The 23,740-nt window shown below is 42.2% G+C and overlaps 1 protein-coding gene across 1 annotated transcript in view; it reads right to left on the reverse strand.

The window, feature by feature from the left end:
* Positions 1–21,649: 21,649 nt before the first annotated feature.
* The window catches only part of TGS1 (trimethylguanosine synthase 1), a 42,571-nt gene continuing 40,480 nt past the window's right edge, over positions 21,650–23,740 (reverse strand). The window contains exon 13 of the mRNA XM_077758272.1: positions 21,650–23,617. Coding sequence (XP_077614398.1) covers positions 23,495–23,617 — 123 coding nt within the window. The 3' untranslated portion in view covers positions 21,650–23,494. The remainder of the gene's footprint in view (positions 23,618–23,740) is intronic.

Raw genomic sequence — 23,740 nt, forward strand, 5'->3', positions numbered from 1 at the left:
ATAAATGTCAGGCTGCTGTGTTATACTATGCGGAATTCTGAAAATTCATGTGTTTGAGCCCCCAGCGGGAATCCTTGGGATGATGTAAAGAGAAGTAAAGAGAAGTGGCTTTGGGCTGGGGACCACGGGTGAGGAGGGAATCCCAGAGCGAGACGTTCCTGTCCACTCAGACAGTGGTTTGTACCTCGAAGGCTATGGGAGCCAATGCGGGCACTGCCCTATGTGTGGCACAAATAATACAGAGCGTGTTGGAAAACTTTGGGAAGAACAGAGAATAGATCAATAATGACAAAAGGAGGTCCCACCTCCTGGGCCAGTGCAAGTAGGGGCAGCCCTGGGACCTTTTGTTCACCGTTCAGCCCGAGTGGATCCGGGGTGGCCTGGACATTCAACACAGGGTTATCCTTCCCAGGAATAAAGGGAATAACTACACTAGTCAGTTGGTGTTGGGCAAAACGTTTGACATTCTCCTGCTATCAAAAATCATATCACAGGCAATTTGATGTATGAAAACAAAACAATGGGAGCGTCTGGGTGGCTCAGTAGTTTAAGCGCCAGACTTTGGCTCAGGTCATGATCTCACGGTTCGTGGGTTTGAGCCCCGCGTCGGGCTCAGTGCTGACAGCTCGGAGCCTAGAGCCTGCTTTGGATTCTGTATCTCCCTCTCTCTCTCTGCCCCTCCCCCAGTCGCATTCTGTCTCTCTCAAAGAGTCCCCCAACCCTGTTGGCTGCTGACACCTGTATCAGATAGTGTGCGGCATTCCTGAGAAGCCAGGGGGTTGCAGAGTCCGATTCCAACGATTCCGACATGCCCTATCCTTTGCAGGAAAGTCCCCCGACTGGGCCGAGTTCTCTCTTCCCCTGAGTTCAGGTTCACGGGGAACAACGGAGCCTTGTTGGGCAGGTGACAATGGGGAGCGTGCAGGGATGCCAGGGACACCGTGATACCCCACTGGGGTTGCCCTTTGAAATGCTTCCAGGGTCTGAGTCTGAAAATGAATCAGAGAGATCGAGTGGGGGGAGGTGTTAGGGTGGAAGCAGGGGGTGGGGTGCCACAGAGAGAAGGCATTCAGAAACCCACGCTTATCTTCATTGGCCTCCGCCCTCACCCTTCTGAGTTCTGAGTGGCAGTTGGAGCCACTGCCCACTGCCCCACCCCCGCCTCTATCTCCCCACGGCTGCCCTGGAGTCCTCCCCACTCGGCCTGAGGCTGTGAGATTAACTCAGCACACTGTGCCATTACCCCTTCCTTAAAGTGCATTCCTGCATATTTCAGATATGTGGGCAGAGAGTTTACTGGACAGTCCTGAGTATCTCCCACTTCTCTCTATGTAGAATATTCTGCACGCAGATCATGGAGACAGACGCTGAGTGGGAAGGCATGCGGTGTCCTTTTTTTAACCTCCCCCCCTTTCCTTCTCATTCTCACGTCTCCTGCCCAGACTTCATTCACTCAGCAGCCTTTCATGAGTCCGACTTGGTCAGAGGGGAGGCTGTGCGCTCGCTCTATGCTCTACCTCTACCTGGAGGGGAGCCAGTTACAGGGTTCAACGTGCTGAGTAGTTAAGGTAGAAATAAGGTCTCTGAGCTGCCCCATTACAGATGCGCGTAGAAGGCCCCGTGCAACGGGTTTTTAGTGTGTGCCTCTGGGTTAGGAAAAGAAAAGATGGAAGGGACTGGACGCCTTTACCTAGAAGTGCAAGTACAGTTTGGGACTTTTCTTTTTAAGAAGCTTGCAAAAGGCGCTTCAGATCAGACCCTGGAGACTGAAGCTTGAAATCTGAAAGGTAATGTAACCCATAACCTCCATGGCTTCCTCCAAATTAGGAACAAAACCAAACAAAACAAGACGAGGGTGGGGGGGTGGGNGGATTTTTTTTAAGAGCATTTGGACCTCCTTGAGCCTCCTGTCTGCTCAGCCTTGTTTTTATTTTGCACCCCCCATGAGGGGGGAGGGAGTGTGGCATTGGCTCTTCTCAGTGACCTTGGGCAGCTCTGCGGTCTCTCTCCTTCCATGACCCTGGGGCCGAGATCTAAGTTTCATTCAGTTTCTTAAACTGAGCTGACTAATTTTTGGAGGAAAACCCAAGTCTCCTCCATCAGCATGCACACCCTCCCCCTGCTCCACATGTTCAGCAGCTAGTAGCCGTCTGGTTACTGGGTTTGGGAGGGGGGAGGCTGGCATCCTCTCAGGAAGTTTGGGCGGACCCAGAAGAGCCAGGGGCCTCGGTGCCCGCCTGCCACCCCAGACACAGAGCACCATTAAATCCGGGAACAGCTCCTGCCTGGAGTGGCTTCTGGGGTCCACAGAGACGGGGCCAGCTGTGAACCAGCTGGTCACCCAGGAGGAAGCCCAGGGAATGGAGAAGTGAGAAGTTTCAGCCTTGTAACTAAGGGCACAGCTCCTCTGACCGTGGCCGGAAAACCACGAATGGAAAAAAGAAAAACTGCCCTGAGAACCCTTTGAGAACCTGCAGTGAGTGCACACCATCAGCGCCGGCCTTGATCTCCTTACCCTAATTGTAACAAGCCACCGGACGCTTTGCTTTGTGACTGCAGAGGCCCCGCTCCCTCAGGCCAGTCCAAGATTCCAGATCTGAAAACAGGCCTGGCTGGGAAAGGCAAGGCTTGCAGATCATCTGAAGGTTTATTTCCGGCAGCGTCTCGGTGAGTTTAGTGACTGCAATTTAGCCGAGGACGGGATTGGGAGCCCTCCCCTGGGTCCCAGAGCCCGGTTGCATTTCCAGGCCAGCCCGTCAGGTTCTTTGTGACCTGGCACGTTCTGTGATGGCTCTGAGCTCGGTGTCCTCCGTCTGCAAAGGAGAGCCAAGGGTGGCACTTCTGTTCCAGGCTCTTGTGAAGAGGATATGACATGAGGTCCAAGAAAATCATCTGGTAAAGCCTTAAAGCATGTTTTCAATCCTTGGTTAACTATTAACTAAAAGAATCACTCACATAGAAATGTCAGTGTCAAACCCCAAACTAACTTTCCCCCTCTCTTTTCTCACTTCTTCTTTTTTCATAGAATCATTACACATTTTGTTATTAGATTAAGTCAGTAAACATCTAGCGAGTTCTACAAGGACACAGAGCTGTATAGGTGTGGCTTGAAATGCTCCCGAGAACCTTACCATCTAGTTGGGACAAAACACACAAACACAGAAGTTTTAAACGGTACTCACGTCAAGTTACATTAAAAAAAAAAAAACCCGTATCAAACAGGAAAAAAGATTAAAATGATACTAAACCACCCCGAGTGCACAATCAATGACTGCATTACTTTGCTGGGGCTGTCATAGCCAAGTACTGCACAACGGGTGGCTCCTAGGCAACAGAAATTAATTTCCTCACAGTGCCAGAGGCTCGGAGGCCATGATCAAGGTGCTGGCAGTTTCTTCTGAGGCTTCTCTTCCCTGGCTTGTAGTTGACCTTCTTCATCTTGTGTTTTCACTCACTCTGTCATCTGTGTCCTAATCTTTGCCTATAAGGGCAATAGTCATTTTGGATTTGGGCCCACCCTAATGACTTCCTTTTTACTTAATTACCTCTTTAAAGAGCCTGTCTCCAAATGCACTCAGAGTCTGGGGTATTGGGGACTTGTGGTTCAATATAAGGATTGTGGGAACACGGTTTGGCTTTCTAACAAGACCCGAGTAAATGGTGTAGACTAAGGATCCAGATACTACTGGTGGAGCTTTGATGAGCCACAGATGCACTTCCTACAATAAGCTCTGACAGGTCCAAACATACAAATCCTTCCTTGGCTCTCTTGGTGACAGGCTGCCTGCAAATCAGTGCTATTTCAATAAACTGCTACCTTCTAGTTAAATAAGTTCTATAAAATTCCTCATGTATTTTTATCTCTCCAGGATGCTGTATCAAATATTCAAATCAAGGGAGAAAGTCCAAGCAATCATTTGAATAAATGACTTTGCTTGTGAAAAGCAGTAAATAAGTCCATTGCAATTTAATGATTTTTATCTCTCCCCTCACCCCCTCCCTTATTCCTTTGGAATGGGGATGGCCCACAGGTTGTGAAGACTTGAGTATTAGCAGGCTGTAGTTAAAATGGAGGCGGGTAGTAAATGCCGACGTGGGGCAGAAGAGATTTGGCGAAACTCGGTGGTGTAGAGTCGCTGTATAGATGAGGTGGCCCTGAAACTGGGGACTTGAATGTACCCGTAAATCAATAGATTCAATTCTACCAGGTTGTCATATGGCTGCACACAACTTCTCAATCGAGTGTTACACGCTATTCCTACAATAGTTCTACATAGTTCCGAGTAGTATTTTTCTACGGGTACATACCACAATCTGTTTAAGAATTCAGTTTTTTCAAAAAAAATCGATGGCTCCACTGTTTTCAACTCTTTACTCAAAAGAGCCCTGCAGGGAACATCTACATGATGAGTTTTATTTGCATTTAAATTCATACTCTCCTGGAGCCAGACTTTTTTAGTGCAGCACAGTGTTACGCTCTCTGGACCTCTGATGGCTTCTGCTAGTTAGAAGGGTTGATCAGGGATCTACTCAGCTACTCAGCTGGGGAGGCTGTTACATCCCTTCTCTACACACACACACACACACACACACACACACACACACACACACTCTTCACTGACTGGTTTCTTCCATAGGGGGACCCTTCCATAGGGGAAGGAAGGAACAGCAAAATCAGAGGCAAAAGCAACTGAGTGAGCCCGAGGAGACTGGCAAAGGAAAGCCTTCGAAACTCTAGGTAAGATTTAATTCAGTCAACAATAAGGACTGGCTTGCTACGGAAGTAAAATAGAGAGTGAAGAGAATTGTTTCGACAGCTGCTTAAATCTTGAATAAGTTAGACAAATCCCCTAACTTCATTTTCTACAGTATCCATTTCAGCTTACAGCCTATTCTAGAACAATTGTTTCCCCCCCACTTTTGGATAAGTATGTCAGAGACAGGCATAGGATAGAGTGTGCATATTTGGCACCTGGTTTACAGAATAAACATTAAATACAGTACTTTTCGACATGGTTTCCCCCTTTGAGTCAATTCCTAAATATTTACAGATGAAACCCTGAAATTAATTTTTAGCTTCTAGCACTACTGGAACATCAGAATGTGTCATATTAAAAGGGAAGTGTTTCTTGCTTTATTTATTCATTTATTTTTTTGTTAAACTAAGTGTAATGGGAACTTCCCAACTAATAGTGGAGCGCTGCCCTTGGAGCAGGAAAAGTCGTCCTAAGCAATATGTAAATGAACGGACCATGTTCCAATAAAACTTTATTTATAGACCCTGAAATCCAAATTTCATTTCATTTCCATTTGTCATGAAATAAAATACTTTTCTCCTTTAAAAAAACATTTATAAATGTAAAACCATCCTTATGTGACAAGCCTTACAAAAAAGGTGGTGGGCCAGATTTTGGCCTATCGACTGTGGTTTGCTGACCCTTGACCTAGAAGAACGGAGAAATTTCAAATAGTCAACCAGTATCTTTTGATTAGTTACAGGAAGTTGAAAGCGGGTTGGTGTATGATGAGCAAGATAAGGTGTGCCAGGCAGGGAGTGAAGTTTTCGGGCTGTATTTCTAGAGACTGGCTATAGCCCTAGTTAGTCTAGAATTGTCGCAGCCCTCCCAGAAGTACTGCCTACTTGTTGCACGGTGGCTTTCAACCAGGGCCACGACATGTTTTGAATGAAAAAACACCTGCTTACAATGCTAGCCAGACTCAAAGGCAGAAAGCATAGCGAATGAAATCTTTCCATGCAAGCAGGCTTTTCCGGTAGTGAAACTAAAAAAACAGCAGCACATAGCGGTGAATCTGTTTTCACATTTGTAGTTGAGGGCACGACGCGGTGACCCCACCTGGGAACCCTTCTCCTCTGAGTGGCTATGCAGTAGAAACCACCAGAGTTCCCAAACGGGGAAGCTATCTCAAGACTGTTTTGTGGCGTGGACCCATAACTGCCTTTAACCTTGGATCCCTCTTTTTATTTTTTAGAACGGGATTTTCAATCCCATTTTTAAGGGTTGCTTAGGAAGTAGCAGAAATTAACAACCTGTATTTTCTTAGTGCTTTCACAATACTACAGCATCATTTTCATCAACTTCCCATGATGGTTCTACGTTTTGAGGCAACACAATTTCTGGAAAAGTGATGTGTGTTAAGCCCTACAATATCCATGAGAGCCTCTCAAGCAAAGGAGCTTCAGCAAGACCCTGGGCTGTCAACACAGGTGTGAATGACTCTAAGGCCAATAATCACTCCATTACACCAGCCCCTCATTTATCCTCCTGATGATTTTATGAACCGGAAATTGTTATTTCCATTTTCACAGAGACACTGAGTCACTTGTCGAAACTGGATCAAATTACCGTCTTACGACCTCAAGCCCAATACCTACGCTTCTTTACGATGAAAACAAGGTGATCAGGAAGGTGAGGGTTTGGGTTGTAAAAATGAGAAGTCATAAAAACTCTAACATTCGTGCCCCTAACTTGACTCATTTGCAAAAAGAAGAAAATTTAAGTTTACAAAAATTTTTAAGAAGGTAGTTTTTATGTAACCGAAATAAAAGTTTCTCATGGTGGGGGGGCTGGGATGGTTCAGTCGTTGAGCATCTGACTCTTGATTTCGGCTCAGGTCATGATCCCTGGGTCGTGGGATGGAGCCCCGCGTTGGGCTCTGTGTTGTGTGTGGAGCTTGCTTAAGATTCTTTCTCTCTCTCTTTCTCTAAAAATTTTCTCATTAACATTCTGACAACCATATTGGTTATAGTGAGATATAACTGATGTATAACACCATATCAGTGTTAAGTGTACAACATGTTGATTTGATAGATGTATAGGCGGCAAAATGATTGCCACAATGAGTTGCATCGCCACATGTGGATACAATTCTTTTTTCTTGTGATGAAACTTTTAAGATCTACTCTCTTAGCACCTTTTTCCTTTAGCTATTTTGTTCTTTTTAAAAATTGAAGTATGATTAACACACTACATTAGTTTCAGGTGTATAGTATGATTTGATATTCATATATACTGTGTACCCATCACCACGATAAGTCTAGTTCACACGTCCCCACTGTTACAAACATTTTTCCTTGTGATGAAAGTGTTCAAAGTTTACTCTTCTAGCAATTTTCAAATATGCAACATGCTATTGTGAATTACAGTCAACATGCTATACATTATTATATCTCTGGGACTTACTTATCTTACAACTGGATAAGTACCTTTTGACCACTTTCAACCATTTTGTCCACCCCCTATCTCTGGCACAATCAGTTTTCTATATCTACGAGTTTGATTTATTTTTAGGTTGCACATATAAGCGAGATCACGTGGTTTTGTCTTTCTCTGTCTAATTTCACTTAGCATAATGCCTTCAAAGTACATCCATATTGGCACAAATAGAAAGATTTCCTTTTATTTCTATTCCTTCTAGGATATATACGTCTCATGTTTGTCTGTTGATGGACACGTTGGTTGTTTCCACATCTTGGCTATTGTGAATAACACTGCAACGAACATGAGGGTGCAGATATCTTTTTGATATAGCGATCCAGTTTCCTTCAGATAAATACTCAGAAGTGGAATTGCTGGCTCATATGTTAATTCTATTCTAACATTTCTGAGGAACGTCCATATTTTTTCCCAGAGTGGCTGTACCCATTTACATTTCCACCAATGGCGCACAAGTATTCCCTTTGCTCCAAATTCTCACCAACACTGGTTATTTCTTGATGCTTTGATTATAGCCATTCTAACAGGTATGAGGCGCTTTCTCATTGTGGTTTTAATTTGCATTTCCCTGATGATTAATGATGTTGAGACTGTTTCATGTACCCGTTGGCCATTTGGATGTCTTTGGAAAAATGTCCATTCAGATTCTCTGCCCATTTTTAAATTGGCTTTTTTGAGTTGTAGGAGTTCTTTATATATTTGGATATCAACCACCTGCCAGACATATGGTTTGCAAATATTTTCTCCCATTCTGTAGGCTGCCTTTCCATTTTGTTGGTTTCCTTTGCTGTGCAGAAGCTTTTTGGTTTGTTGTGGTCTCATTTATTTTTTATTTTGATCTCAGATCCAAATAATCATTGTCAAATCCTCTCAAGGAGCTTACACCCTGTGTTTGCATCTGGCTTTATGGTTTCATGTCTCATGTTTAAGTTTTTAATCCCTTTTGAGTTGATTTTTGTGTATTAGAAAATGACCCCATTTCATTTTTTTGCATGTGGCTATCAAGTTTTTCCCATCAAGCTTTCCCATTGGTTGAAGAGACTATCCTTCTCCCATGATATATCTTTGGCTCCTTTGTCATAAATTAACTGGCCACATTTGTGTGGGCTTATTTCTGGGCTCTTATGCTCTTCCATTAATCTATGAATCTGTTTGTATGCCAATCCCATACTGTTTGGACTACTAAAGCTTTGTGATATAGTTTGAAATCACAGACTATGATCCCTCCAGCTGTGTTCTTCATTTTCAAGATTGCCTTGGCTATTCAGGGTCTTTTGTGGTTCCATAAAAATTTTAGGACTGTTCATTCTATTTCTGTGAAAAATGCCATTGAAATTTTGATAGGGATTGCATCCAGTCTGTACATTGTTTTGAAACGTATGGACATTTTAACAGTATTAATTCTTCCAATCCATGAGTATAGGCTATCTTTCCATCTATCTGTGTCTTCATTTTCTTTCATCAAGGTCTTATAGTTGTCAGTGTACAGGTGTTTTACCTCCTTGCTTAATTTATTCCTAGATATTTTATTCTTTTGATTCTTTTATTCTTTTTGATGCAATTATAAATAAAACCATTTTCTTGCTCTGATAGTTGGTTATTAGTGTATAGAAATGCAACTGATTTTGCATATTGATTTTTTATCTTGCAACTTTACTGCATTTGTTAGTTCTAACAGATTTTTGATAGGGTCTTTGGGGTTTTCTATATAAGATGTCATGATATCTGCAAATAGAGAGAGTTTCATTTCTTCCTTTCTGACTTGGATGCCTTTTATTTCTTCTTCTGGTCTAATTGCTCTGCCTGGATTACCAGTACTATGTTGAATGAAAGTGTCAAGACTGGGTGTCCTCGGGTTCTTGATCTTACAGGAAAATTTTTCAGTTTTTCACTGTTGCCTGAGATGTTACCTGTGGACTTGTCATATACAGCCTTTATTATGTTGAGGTGTGCTCCTTGTCTATCTGGTTTGTTGAGAGGTTTTTTTCCTCCACGACAACCATCTTTGATTCCTAACTTTCCCTTAAGAGCAATGATGAATACCAGTCTTCACTACAAGCCAGACACACAGAGCACTTTACAAAGTCATGTACATGAACTCATGTAATCCTCATGACCATTCTATGAAACAGGTGTCATTATTATCTCTGTTTTTCAGATGAAGAAACCAAGGCAGAGAGAAAGAGGGTCCATTTCTAGACTCATCTCTGTATCCTTAAAGGTTTGGGGTATAAAGGGATCCCTAGTTTGTTAAGTCTCATTTGGGCAGAAGAGTGCGAGAATTCTGGAGACAGAGTGCCTGGGTTCAAATCCCAGCTACCTCATTTACTAGCTCTTTCAACTTGAGCAAGTTACTTAGTCTTGTCCAGTACTTCAGTTTTTTGATCTGAAAAATGAGCAAAATACTATATCATAGAGTTCTTTTTTTTTAGAAGCTTTTTTTTTTTTAAATTTTAGAGAGCGAGAGAGAGACAAGGAGGGGCAGAGAGATAGAGAGGGAGACAGAGAATCCTAAGTGGACTCTGTGCTCAATGCAAGCCTGATGCAAAACTCAATACCCCAACCCTGAGATCATGACTTGAGCTGAAATCAATAGTAGGACAGTCAACCGACTAAAGCCACCCAGGAGCCCCTCTTGTAAGTTCTTCTGTGTATCAGTGAGTTAATATACACCGAGCTTTCAGAGCCGTCTCTGCCCATTGTGAGCACCACATTATTTCATTTGCCACAGAGGAACAGCTGTGGAGCTGTTTCCCAGCCCTGATGGTGACTAGGTGCTGGTGTCATCCATTTTCTCGTCTGCTCCCTGTAATGACAGAGGGCTGGGCTGGCAAATAGCTTAATGAGGAAGTGAGGCAGATACAGTTACATTAAAAATTAGAATTACATAAGTTATATAATACGAACTACATATTGATGTATACCTAATTATGTAGTAAATATTACATATTGGTGTATTCTGTATATATATATATATATACATTTTTTCATTTTATGCATAAAACTTTCCATTTAAAATGTGCAGTTCAGTAGCATTAAGTACATTCAACAGTCAACACCACCATCCATCTCCAGAACTTTTTCTTCATCTCCATCATAAATATGGCACCCGTTAAACAATAACTCTCCATTCCTCCCTTCCCCTAGCCCCTAGCAAGCACCATTCTACTTCCTCTCTCTATGAATTTGACTGTTCTAGGTACATCACGAGTGGAATCATACGGTGTTTTATATTTAGAGAGAGAGATTGACCACCAAGAACTGTGTGTATGTTAGAGGTTATCCATATGCTACACTCCCATTTTTCTCCTTTCTTCTTTTTCTTCCTCTTCTTCATTTTAAAAATAAACCAGCTGGGGCACCTGGGTGGCTCAGCTGTTTGAGTATCTGACTCTCGATTCTGGCTCAGGTCATGATCTCACAGTTTGTGAGTTTAAGCCCTGCGTCAGGCTCTGTGCTGACAGTGCAAAGCCTGCTTGGGATTTTCTCTCTTTCTCTCTGCCCCTCCCCCCTCTCTCGTGTGCATGCGCACATACCCACTCTCTCAAAAATAAACAAATAAACCAGCATTTATGGGGCGCCTGGGTAGCTCAGTCAGATAAGCGTCCAACTCTTGGTTTCAGTCATGATCTCAGAGTTTCATGGGTTCGAGCCCCGTGTTGGGCTCTGTGCCAACAGTGCAGAGCCTGCTAGGGATTCTCTCTGTCTCTTTCTCTCTCTCTCTGCCCCTTACCCACTTGAGCTGTCTCTGTCAAAATAAATAAATAAATTAAAAAACCTTTCAAAATAAATAAATAAACTTAAAAGAATAAAAATAGGCGTGCCTGGGTGGCTCAGTCAGTTAAGCATCTGACTTCAGCTCAGGTCATGATCTCACGGTTTGTGGGTTTGAGCCCCGCGCCGGGCTCTGTGCTAATAGCTCAGAGCCTGGAGCCTGCTTCAGATTCTGTCTCCCTCTCTCTCTGCCCCTCCCTCACTTGCACTCTCTCTCTCTCAAAAATAAATAAACATAAAAGAATTTTCTAAAAAACTCATCACACTGCAGGCTTCCAAATTCAAAAACTAAAAAAATCTTTGAAAAAGGAATTAAAATGAAAAACTTTAATGTAAATTTTATAATCATTTAAAAAGCAGTAAATAATAGGGGTGCCTGAGTGGCTCAGCCAGTTAAACACTGACTCTTGGTTTCGGCTCAGATCATGATCTCACGGTTTCCTGGTTTCGGGTCCCACATTGGGCTCTGTGCTGACAGCATGGAGCCTACTCCAGACTCTCTCTCTCCCTCCCTCTCTCTCTCTCTCTCTCTCTGCCCCTCCCCCACTTGCGTTGTCTCTCTCAAAATAAGTAAATAAACTTTAAAAAAAAGCAGTAAATAATAAGATTTGATCTTTAAAACTCTCCTTTTTTGTACAAACAGTAAAAAGTTGGACAGAGCTAGGCTAAAAAGGAAACTCAAAACTAGCCCTTTAATATGGATCACATGGGGATACAAAAATCTCACGAATTTTTTATTATTGTTTTCATCAGTAGACTAGGAAAGTGAGTCTACTGTTCGGAGTCCTGCTGGGTGTGAATTTTTCAGATAGGGTGAAAATGCTTATGTAAAGACCTCTCTGGTGGGGCATAGGTAGTATTTTGTAATGCTGGCTGGGTGGTGCCTTTCTCGGAGGCAGAAAGGAGAAGTCAGTGGATTGGTGAGCATGAGTAGAGAGAGGAAGTGATCGTCAGAGCTCAGGGCAGAAGTCAGAGATTCAAGAATTGTAGGGGCTGTTCTTGATTTTGAAACTAACTGATCACGTGATTGTGGGTCACTCTCAATCTCTATAAATGGAAAGATTAGATGATGCTACAAATCCTTGCCATATATTGAATGGAGGAATTTGTAAGAAGAATGTTTTGCCGTCTTCCCATAAAAGTAAAAGGACAACGACAACCTCACCATTCCAGCTGAGGACACGGAAGGCTGTGAATTAATGAAGGGTTTTGGGGCGCCTGGGTGGCTCAGCCAGTTAAGCATCTGACTCTTGGTTTCGATTCAGGTCATGATCTCATGGTTTTGTGGGCTTGAGCCCCATGTAAGGCTCCATGCTGACAGTGCAGAGCCTGCTTGGGATTCTCTGTCTCCCTCTCTCTCTGCCTCTCCCCAACTCATGCTGTCTCTGTCTCTCAAAATAAAACTCTTAAAAACAAGTTAAAAAAAAAGGGCTTTTTTACATTTTAGCAGAGGTCTTCAACTCAAGGCTTCAGACTCTGCCAGAGGACAGTGTGAGGGGTCTGTGGGTGAGCAGTGCAGACAGTCACAAGGACTCAGGGAAGGGACTGGTCCACACAGGGTGGCGAGAGAGGACTGGAAGGTGAGGGAGCTCAAAGCCTCTGAGCTCAGAGAGCTGGGCTGAGCTGGTTTTGGTCAGATGACTACCATGTGTTGGGGAAATGTCCTAGCTGAGGAAGAGCCGTGCAGAAGCTGGGGCTGAACAGCAGGGTCAGGGCTGGATGGGGGGATGAGTGGAGAGTGAGTGGTGTGGCTCTGAGATAAGCAGGCGTGAGCTGTGCCAGCATCTAGGCCATGGGAAGGCATTTGCCCATTACCATGAGGGCAACGTGAGGGAGGGTTCAGGAATGATACTCGGGGTTTTCTTTTGGGCACAGAGGATGGAATAGCCACGAAAGAGGGCTAAGTGGGGAAATGTGTAATCAGAATTGGAATGTAGAAAGCCTTGCTCTGGCTGTAGAGTTAGAAGACAGATGGATGGAGTCAAAAATAACAATTAGGAGGCCACTGTAGAAATTGATGCTAGAGATGATGGTGGCCTAGACTAGGATACCATCAGTGAGAATCAGTAGAGAGAAGATAGTTCACCAATTATTTAGAAAGTTGAAATTCTTGCTTGTAAGTTATGAATAAAAAGTCAAAGCTTTTGTGGTCAACCAAGGGGCTGTAGTAGCCTGCCTGGCTTGGTTACTGTGTTAGTGTCTATTGCCGTGCAACCAATTATCCCCAAACTCAGTGGGTTAAAACAACATGCAGGTTTGCCTTGTGGTTTCTATGGGTCAGGAATCAGAGTGTAGCTTAGCTGACTGCCTCTGATTTGAGGTGCCTCCTGAGATTGCAGGTGAGCCATTGGCTATGGCCATGGTCTCATCTGAAGGCTCTGCTGGGGAGGGATGTGCGTGTAAGGTCACTCATGTAGTTGGTGGCAGGCCTTGGTGGCTTGCTGCACGGGCCTCTCTACCGGGCAGCTGGTTTCTCTCAGGGTGAGAAAACTCCAAGAGTGAAAAACAGGGCCCAATGGAAGCTACCGACTTTTTGTAACCTAATCTTAGAATCCGGTTCTTTCACTTCTGCCAAATTCTATTTGTTTGCCCCCTCCACACTAAGGGGGAGGGGGTTTACACACAGCAGGGATCACTGGGAGGCCATCATAGAGGCTGCTTTACTAGTTAGCAACTATACACTAAAGACATCTTTAGGTTGTCCATCAGTAAAGATTTTAGAAGGTTCTATTCAGGGACACCTGGGTGGCTCAGTCGGTTGAGTGTCTGACTCTTGATTTTGGTTCAGGTCATGATCTCACGGTTCATGAAGTTGAGCCTTGTGTTGGGTTCTGTGCTGACAACGTGGAGCCTGCTTGGGATTCTGTCTCTCCCTCTCTCTCTGCCCCTCCCTGCCTCAAAATGAGTAAATAAAAAAATAAAAAAAAAAGGTCCTACTGCAAAATGACATAAAATTCCAAAGAGAAGTACTTATGAAGATGCACGCCAGTTTTTCTCACTATCAGCGTTACTAAGAAGTACTAATGATTATCTGACGACAGTGCAAAGATCCACCTCTCATACCTTTTGTAGCTTTTCATCCATCGTTCCTCTGTCTCTTTACGTGCTACACTGTTTGCCTGTTTTATTTTCATACGCGACAGTATAAGATGTCAGAACAGTTGGTGCCTCAACATATAGTTGTCTGGAAAAATGCAACTTGAATCCATTTCTCTCTCGAGAGAACCTTGGTACCAAATGGCGAGACCGGCACTAGAATCTGATGAGAAATGTTACAATATTCAGAACTCTTTTTTTTTTTTTTTTTTTGTGCAATCCAGTTCTGGGGAAGTGAACCCAAATCGCTTCAAACTGCGGTTTACATTTTGCCCCAAGAAAAGGGCTTGGGGCCATTCCAGGGAATGCTATCTTTTCTCACACGGGTATTAATTTTGTGGGCATGAATAAATTCATGCGGTGAGTCCATGCTCGGGGCACAGAGAGAAAGAAATGGCCCATGTGCCCTGTGATCCCAAAGGGTAGAACTTGAAATGCCTTGCCAGTCCCCGCTCAGCTGTCCAAGGCTCTCCAGAGTTTGTCCCCAGGTTGAACCAGAAGAGAGCAGGACAACCTGGATGCACAGGCTGAGCAGACAGAAGCCCCAAGCCCCACCCTCCACTGATTAGAGTAAGAGCTAAGAAGGGGCCTCAAAGTACGCTATTTGGTGTCAGAGCACACGCCAGAGATTCTTTTGAGCTCTAAACATTATTGAAAAAATGCATCTGAGTGTTTTCATGGTCTGAACGGTCACCATGTAAATAGCCAGTCCTCTTTAGCAAACGTTTGGGGTTGTTTTCAGATTTTTCCTCATCTGTCATGAATATCTTCATGTATATGCCTGGCCCCCCCTCCCCTCTCTCAGGTATTTCTTAAAGGGCAGACCCTCAGGAGTCAGATAAGTGACGGAGGGAGGATATCCAGACTGGACTGACCGCTAAAGATGAAGAGGCGGGATGGATCAAGACCGTGTCCAGAGGCAACATGGCAACAAACAGCTGTGAGGCAGTGCAATCGATGCAAGTGTGGAAGGCCCAGGAAGGGCAGCAGAATCAGAGACGGGCTGTCGGCCCCGGGGATGGGCTGTAGGTGCCAGGGATGTGCTGTGGACCCCGGAGACCAGCTGTGGACCCCGGGGATGGGCTGTAGACCCTGGGGATGGGCTGTGGACCCCGGGGACAGGCTGTCAACACCAGGGACTGGCTGTCGGCCCCGGGAATGGGCTGTAGATGCCGGGGATGGGCTGTGGCCCCCGGGGACCAGCTATGGACCCGGGGCCACAAGAAGGAACTACGTGTTTGGAACTTAAATCCTTGAGTCATTGCCACAGACTTGGGTTGGCAGCAAGCGTTAAAGCACTCTGGGCCATCTCAGATCCCATTCCATCACTTATCCAAAAGGAAATAATGAAGAACAGTTAGTGAATGAATGAGTGACTTATTTTTCATAACAAGCTATCGATGAATGCTACTAGTTTTAATTTGCTAACTGATGAGACATAACCTGGTATTTAAAGGTTGTTTTCACTAGTATTGTGAATTCCCAAAGTCTAGCAGTGCCTGGCATCCTTAATTGTTTAATAAATGATTAGGGAGAAGTATGTTTCTTGTGTTTGTATGCTTTTTGCAGTTCCTCATGGAAATGAACGCTGAGATGCATTTTTTTTTTCTATTTTCTAGAAATGTAATTTAAAGAACGTGAATTTGAATAAAGGGAGCATATGTCTTAAAAAAAGGAAAACGCTTCTCCCGTCCCTCACTGTGGGGCAGGTTGAAAGGGATTCCCCCGAATGGCAAATTCTCCAGAGGTTTTGCAGAGCCTGAGTTCTTCATCAGCTCCCAGAGAGAGGCTGTCAGGCCTGAAAGAATTAAAGCAAATTCACCGAAGATCCATAGCTAGGGTAGGCTCAGACACGAGTTGCTGCAAAGGATACTACAAAAACCTTCAGCCTATGTGTTTACTATTTGTGATCTCAGTTTATTATTGCTGATGATTTAAAGGATGAAAAAAATCATGATTATACTTCATTTGGGAAAATGAAACGATCATAACTTTAACTTAGGACTTCCTAAGCTTTTATCTGAAATACTGTAAAAGAATCTCAGCTTTCCAGTTGGAAGGAGGAAGGCTTGTGCAGTATTTCATCCTGAGTCATAGAATGCAAATCCGGTCATTTTTTCCAGCTTCAATGACTAATGTCTCCCTAGAAGCTAAGGATGAAATCTTAAATTCCTAAACATTTGAGATTTAATTACAGGAGACCAAAGCCTCAACATGAAAGTGCTCTTTTTAATCTCCAGAAATCTAGATGTGCACTACCGGAATGGAAGCCATCAGTTGCCAGCCTACTGTAGGTACTGAGTACATGAAGTGTAGCTGGTACCCTACCAATGAGATGTATCATAAGTTTTTTTTTAATGTTTATTTTTGAGAGAGAGAGACAGAGTGCAAGCAGGGGAGGGTCAGAGAGAGAGGGAGACACAGAATCAGAAGCAGGCTCCAGGCTCTGAGCTGTCAGCACAGAGCCTGACGCAGGGCTCGAACTCACGAACCATGAGATCATGACCTGCGCCGAAGTTGGACGCTTAACCGACTGAGCCACCCAGGTGCCCCTCAAATATAATTTTAAGTGTTTTTTTTTTTTGAAAAAAATTGTAATGTTTATTTCTGAGAGAAAGAGAGAGGCAGCATGAGCACAGGAAGGTCAGAGAGAGAGGGAGACACAGAATCAGAAGCAGGCTCCAGGCTCTGAGCTGTCAGCACAGAGCCCGATGCAGGGCTCGAGCCCATGAACCATGAGATCATGACCTGAGCCAAAGTCGGATGCTTAACCAACTGAGCTACCCAGGCGCCCCTACAATTTTAGGTTAAAATAATTATCTAAGTTGCTGGTGAAGATGTGGAGAAACGGGCACCCTCCTACACTGTTGGTGGTAAACTGGTGCAGCCCCTCTGGAAAACAGTGTGGAGGTTCTTCAGAAAATTAACAATAGAACTCCTCTATGACCAGCAATAGCACTGCTAGGAATTTACCCAAGGGATACAGGAGTGCTGATGCATAGGGGCACATGTACCCCAATGTTCATAGCAGCACTCTCCACAATAGCCAAAACATGGAAAGAGCCTAAGTGTCCATCAACGGACGAATGGATCAAGAAGATGTGGTTTATCTATACGACGGAATGAGAAAGAGTGAAATCTGGCCATTTGTAGCAACATGGATGGAACTTGAGGGTGTTATGCTGAGCGAAATAAGTCAGGCAGAGAAGGACAGATACCATATGTTTGCACATATAGGAGGATTAGGAGTAATTTAACGGAGGACCATGGGGGAGAAGAAGGGGAAAAATAGTTGGGGAGAGGGAGGGAGGCAAACATTGAGAGACCCTTGAATGCTGAGAACAAACTGAGGGCTGATGGGGGTGGCGGGGAGGGGAAGGGAGGTGATGGGCATGGGGTAGGGCACTTGTGGGGATGAGCACTGGCTGTTATATGGAAACCATCTTGATAATAAACTATTTTAAAAAATAAATAAAGAAATAAAATTATTTCTTAAAAGTAAAAAAACCACAAAAACCAAAGCCAAAAAAACCCCAATTATCTAAGTTAAAGAAACCTATCACTACCTCCTGACAACAGGCATGGGTGACGTTACGACGGTAGTGGGCGACTGCCTGGGGCACTGGCCTGGCTGACATCTTGCCCCTGCCTGGTTAGGCTGTGACCTGGGCACACGAGACCTCGGGGGGCGTTTCAGTTCTTTGAGACCCCTCTGCTACTGCCTCTAGAGTCCGTGGGGTAGCCCGGGTGAGATATGAACATTCGGAAGAGGAGTGAACTGTACACATTCTCATGCTAGTTTTTCAATCTTTTTAGGACAGAAATCATTAAAAAAAAAAAGCTAATGGAAGTAAATATCAAAGTTAATGTCTTAATTTTCTACTTAGTACATATAGACCAATAGATCAAATCTAAGTGGAATGGATGCTTTCTTTTTTTTAAATTTTATTTAAATCCAAGTTAGTTAACACATAGTGTAATAAAGGTTTCAGTAGAATCGCGTGATTCATCATGTACATGAAAAACTCAGTGCTCGTCCCAACAAGTGCCCTCCTCCGTGCCCCAGCACCCGTTCAGCCCATCCCACCCACCTCCCCTCCAGCCACACTGTTTGGTCTCTGTATTTAAGAGTCTCTTATGGTTTGCTTCTCTCCCTGCTTTTATCTTATTTTTCCATCCCTTCCCCTATGTTCATCTATTTTGTTTCTTAAATACCACAAATGTTGACATCATTCAATATTTGTCCTTTCCTGACTTATTTCGCTTAGCATAATGCATTCTAGTTCCATCCATGCTGTTGCAAATCGTAAGATTTCATTCTTTTTAGTCACTAATATTCCATTGTATATATATATATACCACATCTTCTTTAGTGAATGGGTATTTTCTAAGAAATTATAAATTATTAAAAAAGACTTATGAAAGCATTAAAAATGGAAGAAAAGTACGATTTAAAAAAATAAAATATCTTGGGGCGTTTGGGTGGGTCAGTCGGTTAAGTGTCCGACTTTGGCTCAGGTCATGANTCTTGCTTAAAAAAGTATCAGGCTCAGTTTTCCCGGAGTTCTAAGCAAGGGTTCAAGGAACCAATAATGCCAATGTTATTTAGGACACAGAAAAAAAAAAAAAAAAAGGAAGCATCCCCAANAGGCTCCAGGCTCTGAGCTGTCAGAGCAGAGCCCGACGCAGGGCTCAAACTCATGAACCATGAGATCATTACCTGAGCTGAAGTCAGATGCTTAACCGACTCTACTACCCACATGCCCTGAATAATTTGAATAATTTTAAGAGTAATTTAGCACTTTATTAGAGCAAGAAAAAAAAACCCTCTAGGATAAAGTAGTAGCTTTAATTCTAAGGCAATCTCTAACATTTAATAGAATTGCTAACCTTTCATTGCAAAATAAAAAGCAAGAAGTGCCATTATCATAACATTCCTGGCAGATCTAGCCAATACAACAGGAAAAGAATAAAGATGAAAAGGCGTACATGTTGGCAAAGAGAAACTCTTATGTGGGCGTTTTGCCTGGTGATTTAGAAAATCAAAGCGAACCAGTTGAAATGTTAGAACAACTATGAAAGGATAAGAGTTCAGTAAGGTGGATGTAAGAAAGTAAAAGCACTGTTATATGCAAACAATGCACCTAGTAGGAAGTGTAAGAACAAGAAAGACCCCATTCAAAATCAAACAATAAGTATGAAATACCAAGCAATAAACTTGGGAAAAGTGCCCGTATTTATATAAGTATAAAGCCTTTACAGAAAGATACAGAGATCAGAAAGGGACATTTTAAGTCTTTGGATATAAAGATTCCATGTTGTGATGACATCGCTTTTCCTAAACTGAAAATCTTAAATCCTAAAGGGGACTTAAACACAGAACCGACACATTTAAGTTCACCTAAAATGCCAGGAAGAACGGAGAAAAATTTGAAGAACAAATGATGGGGGAGTTTGTAACTATTGGCACGTCCAATGAGAAGTACAGTCATCAAAAACATGGCATAGGAATGGAGAAGTGATCAATGGGACAAAAAGAATTCCAGACACAGAATTACACGAACACACACACACACAGACACAGACACGCACACAGGATTTCATGTTAATGGAGAAAGTTGAGTTCATTTAATAGAAAATGATGTAGCAACTAGCTATTCATTTGGCGAAATAATTAGATGCCTAATAGCGCATGCATTTGCGTAACAAGTATGTATGAAAAACTGCTTATCCCTCACTAGTGATCAGGACATGCAAATTAAAATAAGTTTGTTGATCGGTTTGGTAAGAATAAGAAGTGAAAACATGCAACGTTCTTGACGGTCGAGAAAAGTGGCCCCTTTCGTGCATAGTTGGTGAGAATATACATCGTTGGAGGGCAACTTGACATACCAAATATAAAAATAAGCATGACTTTTAACCTGAAAGTTTCAGTTCTAGGATCCTACTCAGATATACACACTGAGTATCATCTGCAATTGCAAAAGCCAGGAACAACATAAATGTTCATAGTAGGGGAATAGTTAAAGAAATTCTCAGATTTGTACTATGGGACTCTTTAAAAATGGTAGTGCAAATGTTTATGTAATAATGTGGAAAAACTTGTAAGGTTTATTAAACGCAAAACAAAATCAAATGTCAAAATATTATCCCATTATGTCCCATCCCACTGCACGTGCAGAGAGCCTTTATTAGGTAGGGAAATGCCTGGAAGCACAGGATAGTAAGGTGCTGGCCACAGAAATGTGGGAGGGGGGTGGGGACAGAGCGCTTGAGGCGGGAGGGGAAGGGATGGGTGGCTCTTTTTGAGCTGTTCATTTTGTACTGACATCGAAAACGCAAACACGTACTCCTTTTCTCTTATAAAAGCATCCTTCAAGTTTTGTAATTTAACAAGAAGGAAAGGAGAGTTGGACTAGAAGAAGGGCCACTATTTTCCTCGTTTCTGTTATATCAGAAGCGACCCTAGAAAGTTTACTTTTATCCATGTTCCATATTTGGCTTTTGGGGAAGATTTTATGTGAACACAGGAGCTGCGTGGTAAAGTTCTTTGGGGCACTAAGACTAGTGTATAAACAAGTCTGTAATGTTATATCTGTGTGTGATTAGTGGAGAAGAGTATTTGAATCTTGGTTGGGCTTCCTATTCTACTCCTATGTATGTTCAAAAAGATAAGTTTCAATATTAACAATATATAGATACGAAAATACGCTGTAGAAAAAAAAGGTGTACATGAAAGGGTAAGGGACAGAAACTAAAAAACAACTGGTGATTTTGGAAATCGGCTTTTACTCTTCTATCTCTTTCCCAGTGGCTGAGTAAAGTCATATTCAAGTTCTAGAGGCCACGTGTTCGTGACCAGTGCTGCCATTATTTAAAAACCGATGACAGATTTATGAGGCGTACACTAATGTTCTGTGATGAGGAAGTGTAAAAACAAAGAATGGTGACAGATTTTGATGTTGTGAATCAATGAAATTTCATCCTTAATGACCAGCTCTATTGCGACAGCACAAGTGAGCACACACTGTGAAGTTTCGAGAGACCAAAGTTAGCCTTGCCGCTCCATTCCCCAACAACATTGTTTTTATTTAAGTTATTCTTCCAGAACTTACAGAAATTCCCCCAATTTATTTCAATTCCTCTAGCTGCATCCCAGCCCAAGCCATGTTTTGTTTAATGTTTCACATGCTCACATTATTAAAAGATAAAGGGCCTACAGCCCTGACAGAGTCCTGTGTTCCTATCTTTTTACCTACTTGTAAAACTAACTGAACACACTGATTAGATGAATAAATTTTTTAAAATTTATTTATTTATTTCTAGGAGAAAGAGAGAGAGAGACAGCATGAGCAGGGGAGGGTCAGAGAGAGAGGGAGTCACAGACTGAAACAGGCTCCAGGCTCTGAGCTGGCAGTCAGCACAAGCCCGACGCGGGGCTCAAACCCACGAACCGCGAGATCATGACCTAAGCGAAAGTCGGATGCTTAACCGACTAAGCCACCCAGGCGCCCCTGATTAGATGAATAATTAAGCAACACATATTCCTCCTTTCATTGCCATTTTAATATAAAAAGAATATAAACCCCCTGTTACAAAATATATTTTCATATTATTTTTGCAGTGGAATTTAAAACACACTAACTTTAGCAAAATCATTTATGGTAGAGAAAAATGAACAATGGGTGCCCATCAGGTGGGGTGGGGACTGACTGAGACGGAATCGTTTCTGTGATGCTAATGTTCTGTATTTTGAGAGTCGTTTGGGTTACACAGCTATATGCATTTATCAAAACTCATTGACTAATACACTTAAAATCTGTGCATTTCATTGTATTTCAGTTTATCTCAAAAGAAAAACAACTGAAAGTAATGTTGAGCTCTAATTAATGGTATGCGTGCTAACATGTATGGGTACAATGTGCTGAGGCCTGCAATTTCTTTTTAAAAGAGGAAATTAAATGAATTAAATGTATTAGAAAAAATAAAACACACCAAATTTATAAAACAAAAGAATGTTAAAAAGCAAATTCTAGATGGAACAAAGACACAAAAACAGTAAAATTCTAGAAAAAAAAAGCTTAAATCAGTGTATGTGTATTCTGGGAATGGAAAAGATCTTTCAAGAAAAACATAAACCCAGAAGTGCCAGAGTCCAAGACTGGTTAAGTCTGACTACATAAAAGTTAAATACATACATATGGCCAAAAAAAAAAAAAAAAAAAAAAAAAAGCAAGCTACAAAACAAGCAAAGGCCAATAACAAACTGGAAAAACATATTTGCAACACCCACTGAAGACACAGGGTGTTGATTTTTGTTAATTTATGAAGAATCCATGTATATTAATAAGAAAAAGATAACAATTGCCCCAAAATTAATAAAAGATAGAAACAGTAAGTTTAAAAGGGGAAAACTATTAAGACCAAAATATATGAAAATATGCTCAAATCTCATTCATAATTAAGGAATACATACAAACAATAAGATAGCATTTTCCTGACATACTAAGATAACAAAATTAAAATGCTTGATGATGCCCACAATAGTTCACAGTTGCAAAAAACTGAAAACAGCCCAAATGTCCATCAACAGAGACCAGTTAAATTAATACAACGTGATGGAATAGAAGATGGCCACGAAAAGGAATGAGGTAGAGCTTCATGTATGTAAGGAGGTGGAAAAGGTCTTCAAGATACATTAGTGAAATGTACATAGTTTAAAAAAAAATACATTAAGTGAAAAATGGGGGAGTATTGACCAGTGCATCAATGAGAGGGAAAAAACTGTATTAAAGTATAGTGCAATTCTTTTTCTGTCTTCCAAAGGAATTATAAAATACTGTTAGCTGTAGTTACCTTTAGATAAATGAATAATGGGTAGGGGAAGGGGTAGAAGTTTTATTTTTCATTCTGTACCCTTCTGTACTGTTTATGCTTCTGCCCTTAAAGGTTTACCATTACTCATCTCACAGGGGTCTAACGGGCAGATAGACTACAGCTCATTCATTGTTTTCTTATTTCTCTGTATTAGAAAAAATAGAGTAATTGTTTTTTACGCACAAAGATGTTAAGCCAAAACATACACAATTAAAAAATATATATAGACATACACGTACATATACACACATTGTTTGACACTGAACACAGGGGGAGGCCCACCTTTCCCATCTCAGATACAGCCATCCGAATGGAGGCCGCACACAGTTAATATTATCCAAAGACGTCTAAGCACCTCATTAAGATTAATTAAAATACTGTAAGTGTCCATGTCATTGGTGATGTAAGACCACGGGTACAAAATATTCGTGACGACAGGAAGAAATCCAAGGGTCTCCTCTGAGTAATGTTCTGACCACACATGACCCATTTGTCCTTATACCACCTCACAGTTATGATTCAGAGGCTGATCTTCGAATCAGGTCCCCAAAATAAGCAGTGATTGTCTTCAGTTTATTATTAAGAAAGTTTTGTTCTATTTCCACCTGCCCTCCAGGCCCGGCTAAGGAGGCCACCTAAAAAAAGGAATGGAAGAAAGTCACACATAACATAAGCATGATTTCAAAACAAAGCCTTCATTTAAATAAATGCTTTATCAAATAAGACGACTCTGGCTTTCGACTTAAGTCTTTCAAATA

The sequence above is a fragment of the Crocuta crocuta genome, unplaced genomic scaffold (genome assembly GCF_008692635.1).
Source record: "Crocuta crocuta isolate KB4526 unplaced genomic scaffold, BGI_CrCroc_1.0 scaffold338, whole genome shotgun sequence".
NCBI lineage: Eukaryota > Metazoa > Chordata > Mammalia > Carnivora > Hyaenidae > Crocuta > Crocuta crocuta.